Source organism: Protopterus annectens, chromosome 12.part0, assembly GCF_019279795.1.
Source record: "Protopterus annectens isolate FY-2018-M chromosome 12.part0, PAN1.0, whole genome shotgun sequence".
In the NCBI taxonomy this organism is placed as follows: Eukaryota; Metazoa; Chordata; order Ceratodontiformes; family Protopteridae; genus Protopterus; species Protopterus annectens.
In genome coordinates, this window is record NC_056746.1 from 1434043539 (window position 1) to 1434053577 (window position 10039).

Below are 10039 nucleotides of genomic sequence, written 5' to 3' on the forward strand. Positions count from 1 at the left end.
TTTTAAAAATACACAAAACTGTTTTATCAGGCATGCTCATGTTTAAAATTAAGCCGCCTACTTCTGCTTTTATTAACTGCATTAGGTTACGTAGTATGTGATATAAGGCAAACTATGCAGGTACCATATTTTGAAATTTTCACAAGAATATGCCGAAGTAGACATTAAATACTGCAACATATTCAGGCAAGAATGGCTTTTCGAAGTTGAAAAATTACATTTACAAAACAGCTGAAAGTAAAAGTACAGCTTTTAATTAATTTCAGAGCACTGTAAATAAAAGTTATAAAAACATAAATATTGAAAACTGTTATTAGTGCAAGCTTAAAATGATGATGTAGTTTGTGATCAAAAACTGCTTGTTTGTTCTCATATAAATAATATATAACGATATATATGCAATAAAATTATGTAAAAATGATTTTTATTAAAATTCAAGATGCAGCTACTTTTATGTCTTGACAGTAGAAGCCCAGCCTTTAAACACCTTAATCATGGAAGTAACATTCTTTGAAAGTTTCATGAAAAATATCAAACTCTGTTGGAGGTACAAGCCAATAAAGGAAGCAAAAACAGCCAAAACCATTCAGCAGTTTTGGAACTCTGGAAAAGTGAAGGTTGTTAAAGCCTTCAAGAATAACATTACATCTCTCTCTTTATCCATAATGGATCCATTTTGTATAATTCCATAAAATAATACTTACACAGTAGGAGTTCTTGCCTTGTCACAGTCTCCATGTTCTTAAATGAAGGGGAGACTGTCGGTTGAGCAGCTTCTTTTTCCTTGGGACAAGGTGGCACAAACATCCCAAAAGTAGGAGGATTAGATGAATCTGGAAGAAATTAAATATGTTTATAATAATTAGCAAACAAAACAAATGGCAATCTGCAATTAGGGATATTGATAGTTGTCAAGACAAAAATTCTAGCCTATACAATATAATTAGCTTTTATTGGTTTCACTCCTTAATGTCTTTTGATGAAATCTACATTTGTCAATCCCTATCCAGTAAGTCTTTATCACTGTTTCTCTCCCAACAGTGCAAACCATCCACTTGCTGGGATGAGAGCTACTCAGGGGGGACTGCCATCTAGGCAGGGATGAAGGTGGTTTGGCTCTTCTCACTCTTTCCTGCTTTCAGGACAAGATACAACCTTGTCCCAGTGGTCTGGGTGGATTTTCTTCACCCAGACTGAGGGTGTTTATAGAAACAATACTAGACAAGTAAGCACACGGACCATATGAGGCTTAGTCATACCTACAACTTTAAGAAGATGCACTTAAAAGTCTTACAACTGCCCACCTCCCAAATCATGCAGGAATGTACATGTTATCCATAGTGTAAATTTATGTCTACCCATTCAAACAAAGATAGGTTTTAAAAGCAAAGTAGTACTTTGTTTGATCTGTAGTGAGAATTTACTCCATAGGCTGGGAATACATTGAGATAGGAAGCTATCCTTCCAGTGAGTCTTGTTTTAATCGCATTTTAGGATGGAGCTTAACTGTCCTTAGGTTGGAGAACTACCCAATAGCCTTGTTCCCTGGAGCTGTACCAGCCATAATATACAGCCTAAGGGCATTTATGATTACCCCTAGCCTATCTCCTTGGCAGCTGCCAGTGCAGTATCACAAAGGAGGGCATGCAGTACCTCCTTCAATGCATAGATGCTTCTGAAGCCTTTACCATTGCCAACTTGATAGAGTGAAGCACGCATCCCGAACCACTGCTACAATCTGTACACCCATTTTCTGTACTTTCAGCACTGCAGCAACTGAACCTCACCCCTTTCTCTCCAGGATAGGTGAGCCATTGTCAGCACATCACTCCTAACCCCAGTATTAGGCCATTTCCACTGCTCCTGCTGGAAATGACATCACCTGTGATTGGATTATACCCCTACACCACTGACCTAACTTGATGTAATCCATAAATGAAGCTCTGATGTGTGAAAATATTAAATTAGAAAGTATGCCAATATTACATTAGTACCCTCACAAAACTCAGTCATTGGCATTGCTTTTAGCCTGCAGCTGACAGTGGTGAACTGTTTTACTACTTCTGTGGCTGTGAGTGTTTAGGAAACATGCAGCAGATGGAAGAAAGAGACAGAGACAAATACTTAACACAGTTATTACTGATGTCCATTTCTACTTCACTTACTTACATTTTTATTTTTATTTTAAACATTTGTTTACTGGGAAAGTTTGACTGGGACAGAGCCCATTTTCAGCTAAATCAAGAACACATTTTAAATATTGCTCTTATAAACTTAGTAAGTTTACAGAACAGGTTTTACATTAGCAAGGATAGGAAGACAAACTCAAAAGTCTGCCAAAAGTTATGATTTCAACCCTCAATAGTTTTTCAGAAGGGCACACATTTTATGAGAAACAGACCAAAAATTCTTGACATACTGCCTTGATGATTAAAGTGACCAAAGCAGCTTCTAGGACTCAACAGAACAGTTGTCATCATTGTGAATATTAAAACTTTTACGGATTCATAATTCAAAATTGCCTTGACTGGATGTGTAGGTGACATTGACTTATCCTCATACTAAAATAATTATTATGACTTATCAATCCACTCTGCTACAGGCCCCATGAGGAGCTCAGTATCTCTCCAACCTAACACCACTCTTAAGTATTCAACTGGGGTACCACCTTTATCATTCTTATAAGAAAAGCGCAGTCCGGGTCTGAACTGTCTGCAAACAGCTAAAGTTAACTTTGAGTATGTGTCTACCTGTTTGAGCCAATATGCATTTTCCCCTGGAGAGTACTCTGCTTTGGCTTGTAAGCAGCCCCCCACACACACACAATTTAATTAAATTAAATTAAACTGAGACCACAGTATCCTACTGATACAAGGTTATCCTATTTTCCACCTGAGAAATGGTTAAGAAATGACTTACAGTTTCAGAGCAGTCCTTGGTCAATTCTGATTATTTCTTAAACACAAACTTGTCTTTGCTCTGGCTCATTAGCAGCAGTACATAAGAACTGCCTGCTCACACCCTTGTTCTCCCCCTCCCCCTTCCCTGTTTATTACCTTAAGCCAGTCTCAAAGTTAATAAATATTACCTGTGGCAGGCACCACTTTTAAAATTACAACCACCCTTTGTCACTATCATATGTTCATTTATCAGTTTACTCTGTTACCTGATTGTTTCCAGCCTCCTCATAAGAGCTACTAACAGGGTCTCTACCCGCTTCGCTCCCCACCCTGCCCCCTATTCCCCCCTGCCCCCGGTGGTCCTACCTTTATTACACTCACAAACCCCTCCCATCTTTCCAATAGCCAACCACAGTGCTAACCCAACACTACCTCCTCCATCTTCCCACTACTATCACACCTCCTCAACTAACATGTACAAGCATACCTTACCTATGCTCACTGCATGCACTCTCCTTGCATATCTTACATCCTACCAAAGCTCCATCATTCCCCCACTCAACCACTACCACTGTACTACTACTCACACCACCACTCACGTCTCACCCTCACTCAGCTCCCCTCCCACCAACTCAAGAACCATCCCTATGCACCACCCACATATTCTACCAACTATATTACTCAAACATAAAGCATCCCTACAACTTAACATAGTAACCCTCCCACCATACCTATTACCCACAGAGCACAGTCATAAAGTTTCCCTAATAAACAAACACATTCAAAAACTGAGAAAACTAATAACCTCATGCATATCAAAACTAGCCCTGAGTGGAGACAACCACCCTAACCCTGGCCCTACCATCTCCAACCCCAATCCTCATAATCAGAATAGAAACAACTACTTCACCCGTATCACAGCCAATAGAAAGCCAAGTGACTTCCTTCTACTAAGCCTAAATATTAGAAGTATATCCAACAAAGTCCATGAACTCCATGCCACCATGGACTTGTCCTCCCCAGATATAGTCATCCTGACAGAAACCTGGCTAAAACCTCACATTACCAGTGAGCAAATACTCCCTACCAGTTACGGCATACTAAGTAGGCCGGCTAAACAAGAAAGGAGGCAGTGTAGCTATAATATTTAAACAGCATCTAAACATCCAGATCTTAAAATCATCAGCCCCACAAATAGGCAATGAAGAAATAATATATACCAACCTCAAAATAAACCAAAACAAAACCATCAACATAATTGGATGCCACTTCCCACCTGGCCATAACATCCCTCCACTAGAAAACCTCCTCAGCTGGTCTACCCACCATCTCCCCCAAGAAAGTATCATTTTAGGTGATTTCAATATTGACTGGCAATCCTGTTCTGGCAACCATCCAACCCATCATGTAAACCTTCATGGCTTCACCCAACTAGTCCAGTCGCCAACCAGGATAAATAAAAACTCCAGCAAGCACACTACCCTGGACTGGATACTAGTCAGTAAGAGCCCCCAGTCATATATAACAGGCTGCTTATCAGATAGCCTCAGTGATCACTCCACAACATTCCTACTCAAAAAATACCTATACCAAGCTAAACCTGTCATCTACCATCAAATACATAAAAAACTAAACTTTAACCCACTTACATTCATCTCATCCCTCAAAGAATGTAACTGACATCCTCTAAAGTACCTCAGTCTTGATGACGCAGTTGAATTTTTTAATACTACCTTCCCGAGCATCCTTAATTACCATGCCCCCATAAGACTTTCCAGAATCAAAGCACAACCCTCCCCATGGCTACAGAAAACCACTAAGTCAGAAATGAAAAACAGGGATAAAGCCTGGGCACACTGGCGCAAAACCAAAACCCCCTCAACTAGACAGAAATTCCTAGAACTACGCAATAGAGTCAAAAAGCTAATAAAACAGGACAAATTCCAATGCTACCAGTCTGCCCTAGACTCCTCCCAACACAGCCCCAAACAATTCTGGTCCTCCATAAACTCCATCCTCCACCCAGGTAAAGTCAGTACCCCTCCTCCTAACATCCCTCACTCCTCAGAAAATATTGCTACCTCATTCAACACACACTTCACACAAACCATACTATCACTAGCTAAACAACACAACCCCCCTCCCCTCCAACCCACACCTTCAACTAGTAATCTCCCCACTGCCTTCTCTTTTTCTCCTGTACCTACCTCCAACATAAAAAACTCTTAACTAAACTTAAGCCCACCAGATTAGCAGCAGACAACCTCCCAAGTGAATACCTACAAATCGCAGTTGATGCTCTGGCCTACCCAGTATCCATCTTGATTAACCGATCTCTGTCAGAAAGTTACGTTCCCACACTGTGGAAAGTATCATATATAATTCCCCTCCACAAAGGCGGACCCTCCACAGAACTAACCAAGTACCGCCCTATAGCTATTCTCTCTCCACTCTCCAAAACACTAGAGAGATGCATACACTCTCAGGTCTCAGACTACCTCCTTACTAACCACCTCCTTTCCAATACCCAGCATGGTTTCTGACCAAACCATAGCACCACCACTGCCTTACTCTCCTTTACTAACACTATCCTTCAGCATAAAAACAATGGCTATCTCTCCTCTGCTACTTTCCTAGACCTATCTAAAGCATTTGACATGGTCCCACACAAACAACTTATCTCTAACCTCAATAACCTACCCTTCTCACAATCAGTCACAAACAGGTTTCAGAGTTACCTGCCTGACTGCCAACAATCCGTTGTATGGCAGAATGACATATTTCCCCAACTACCTGTCCCCATAGGGGTTCCCCAAGGATCCATCCTTGGACCCCTACTCTTCTCTGTTTTCACCAATAATCTAGCCTCTGCCACCAAACATGGCACACTCATACACTAAGCAGATGACTCAACCATCATCTGCTCAGACCAGTCCCTACCCAAACTGCAAAAAGTCACACAGGAAGCCTTTTCCTCTGTTGAAACTTGGTTATCCGATGCCCAATTAATACTCAACCCAAACAAAACTAAACTACTCATCTTCCAACCCACCAAACATACTCAAAACTCTCTCACTTTAACATCACAGCAAAAGACAACACCACTATATACCCAACTGAACACACCAAATTGCTAGGAGTGGAAATAGACAATAAACTAAAATTTGACATTCACATATCCATGACCATAAAAAAGTCCACAAAAACTAGGAGCACTATACAGAAATAAGCAACTTCTCACCAAAGCAGCAAAGATTTCAATAGCAAATTCCCACCTTATCTCCACCCTACTTTATGCCGCTCCAATATATACCAACCTAAAGCAATGCGATCTAAACAAGCTAGAGACCTGCTACAACAAAATCGCCAAATTCGCCACAGGGGCATCCTACCGTAGTCACCACTGTCTCTCACTTGCTGAACTGGGCTGGCTTGAACTCCCTCACCTCCTTCAATGGTATCAACTCTCACTCGCCCACAAACTAGTAAACCATCCACTAAATGCCCCATCCCTCCAGAATCTACTCCAACCCTATCGCACCACCAGACCACTAAGATCCAGCAACAAAAATCACTTGCAGATCACTAAAGCCAATAACTTGGCTGGTGAAGCACTATTCTCTTGCACCATAGCCAAATTATGGAACTCCCTCCCTCCCACAATTACCTCCATTCTATCATGCACCCACTTCAAAACTTTACTAAAAGCGCACCTAAAAACATGCTGGCTATGCCCTTGCAACTCCCACTCTAATATCACCCACCCCATCCAAACACTACTTTTCTTTCCACTCCACTAACAACCAACCTTGATTATAGCAAGCTCAGATGCTCATAAGCCAGTACTTATTAATACAGCTGGAACTTTTTCTTGTAACATTTGTTACTGTCTGTTATGTACTTCACAGATAAAGATTCTAGTTGTCTACTGATGTACTATGTTCTTCATCTGTAAATATGTTGTAAGTAATTACTATGTAAATTGTTAATCGCTATGTAATCCAATGTAACTACTGTCTGTTTATTTTAACTGTGGAGATTTTCTCCCCGGGCCTCCACTGAAAATGGACCTACGTCCAGTCGGACACTCCCGGTCAACAAATATAAATAAATAAATAAAATAAACACTAATCTGTACATACTGCTTTACTTCTAGAATGATTATGTGGATTTTATTTTTACATTTTATAGTGCAATGCACAAACACTAAGAGACATATGCTATACAACAAAGCTGCTAAACAAGGCAATCCTGTCTCACAATGACAATAGACTTGACATTAAAACTTCTCTGCCCTTGAAACTCAAATTCATTGAAACCCACACCACATCCAAAGAAAATGCATCTGGCCAGTGGTGGACAAAGATTACCTTTGGGCTGTTTTCAAATCATTGGCCCCTTGCTCACAAAACAAGAAACATACATGTGTTCTTTGATACACCTTCCTGACTATTAAATTATATTCACTGTATAATATAGCACACTTGTTAGACAGAGTGCATTTTAAATTTTATGTTTGAACATTTTTCCAGTAGGCAATGAAACAAAATGTCACAGCAAAAACTCAGTCTTTGGGGTAAAGTGCCTCTGCAGTACAAGAGGTAAAAGTCAAACATAAACCCAAAGGCACACCACTGGCTAGGATAGCAAACAAAATTCTTTAATTGTAGAAATAAGATAAACAGTAAGCGCTTTTGCATTGCACAGAATGCTTCTTCAGACTTTAATGAAAATAAATGCATGAACCAATAATGACAAAACTGCCCAATTCAGAACATGTCCATCATAAAAGTCTACTTCCACACCCATACTATACACACACACACACACACACACACACACATATATATATATAGTTTCATAGTTTAGTACTAGGCTATCTGCCCTGGGGCATTTGTAAGCCTAGCCATATTGATGTGGCTTTTGCCACCCCATGAAATGGTACAAAAATGTACAGAATAAATTTAGAATACTGTGCCTCTGTCTAGTAGTGACACAGTGAAGGTCCCCTTATATAATAGAATTAGTTTACTGTGCCCCTGTCTAGCAGTGACACAGATGTGACCCCTGGGGTAAACTTACGATCTCCCATCCACTCATCAAGATTTCTCTTGAAGAGAGTCAGTGAGGGGCTCTGCCTAATATGAACTGGGATCTTGTTCCAAAGCATGGGAAGCCTCTGGGTTATGAATCTATCCCTCCAGCATGTCCTATTCATACTTGTGCCGAGGTTTAAGTCTTTAGCTCTCATGGTCCTGATGGATTTGGATTTTTTGAGGTGGAGCATGTCCATCAGATCCTGAGTGGACATGGCCTTGTACGTCAGGCAGAGATCATCTCTGAGCAGGCGGTATGCTACTGAATAGAGCTGAAGTTTCTTTAGTCTGGCAGAATAAGACATATGTTGGAGACCCTTGATCCTCTTGGTGAGGTACTTTTGTGGTCTCTCCAGCTGTTGCAAGTGCCGGGTGAGGTACATACCAAATGGGGCATTGCACTCAATCATGGGTCTGATAAGGGAGGAGTATAGGGGTACAATGACATCCTTGGATCTGGATGTGAATCCCTTCATGATGAGGTGTGCAAGGTAGAATGTTTTTCTAACCACTTTGGCAACGTGGGTGTCAAATGAGAGGTCGCTGTCGACTTGGGTCCCTAGGTCTCTGATTACTTCTTCCATACTCAGTGGGTTGCTGTCTATGTGATAATTTGTGGGTACTTTGTTTTTCACAAAGGGGATGACTATACATTTTTTGGCATTTAGTTTAAGGCCTCTTTTCCATACTACCCCATGACATTGGACTGGAATGGTTCTAGGACTATTCATGTAAGAACAACTCATTGAACCATGACAGTATATTAACTATTAGGTCTTGAACGGAGATGGTCCTGAACATATTGATTTGAATATTGAACAACTTTTAATGAATGGGAAAATCACTTTGGAAACTTTCCAAACACCCAAGGATTACAACAATTTATGGAATCCCAAAAATTCACAAAAGTGACCAATAGTCTATGCAAAAGCATCAAAAACATTTTGTCTGGCTAAGTACGTTGACAATACAGTAAAACACATTTTGGATAACAGGGACCTGATCATAAAGGATTCCTGGGATTTTCTTTCAAAAATAAAGCCTGAAATATATCACGAGCATTTGATACTGGTAACCATTGACATTTGTGACCTCTTTTCCATACTACCCCATGACATTGGACTGGAATGGTTCTAGGACTATTTATGTAAGAACAACTCATTGAACCATGACAGTATAGTAACTATTAGGTCTTGAACGAAGATGGTCCTGGACAACAATTTCATCACTTTTGATGGACATTTATTCAAACAAGTGCAAGGGGTGGCAATGGGTGCATGCTGTGCACCGTTTTTTGCCAACATTGTGCTGGCCCAGTGAGAAGACCTCTTCATAGTGGATTCTGAGTTTAAGGATATGTGGGTACTACATGGACAGTACCTGGACGACATGGTCCTATTTTGGCGTGAGAGTGAAAATGACCTGAATAAATTTTTCACTTATATTAATGAAACAACAAAATTTTTGAAGTTTACCATGACAAAGGACTATAACACCTTAACCATCAAAAAAGACCATTCCAAGGGTAAGTTCACTTCGCATCTTTACAGGAAACCCACTTATTCAAACTCTCTATTACATTTTGAGAGTTAGTACCCTCTGCACCAGAAGAGGTCACTAGTCAAGGGTCACTATGTGAGGATGGCCTGAATGATCTCTGAACAGGACGATTTTCTTAGAGAATGTGATGTCTTAATGGGGAGGTTACGAAAAAGAGGTTACCCTTATAATTTTGTCAATGATACTGCTGACGAAATCAAACTTAAGAGAGATGCTGGTACTTCCATTACACTATTAGCAAATCACATTGGTATGACAAGATCCTTGGACATGGTCAGGACAGACAGGTTCAGTAGGGCATTGGTTCTCCCTTTGACTATAGATTTTTTTGACATCAAGAACATTGTCGATAAATTTTGGACTATGTTTATTACGGATGACAAAATTCTCAAAAGATTAGGGGAAAAAACACTTGTGGTTTACAAGAAGGAAACATCGTTGAAAGGCTTAGTGGAGAGGAAAAAGGTAAAGCCAGGACCAGGT

At 40.3% G+C, this 10039-nt stretch overlaps 1 protein-coding gene across 3 annotated transcripts in view; it reads right to left on the minus strand.

Moving 5' to 3' along the window:
• LOC122817246 (E3 ubiquitin/ISG15 ligase TRIM25-like) overlaps positions 1–10039 on the minus strand; it is a 1463860-nt gene that overhangs the window by 127206 nt on the left and 1326615 nt on the right. For all 3 annotated transcript variants that reach the window (XM_044090466.1, XM_044090465.1, XM_044090464.1), the window contains one exon: positions 705–833. In XM_044090466.1, coding sequence (XP_043946401.1) covers positions 705–833 — 129 coding nt within the window. The remainder of the gene's footprint in view (positions 1–704; positions 834–10039) is intronic.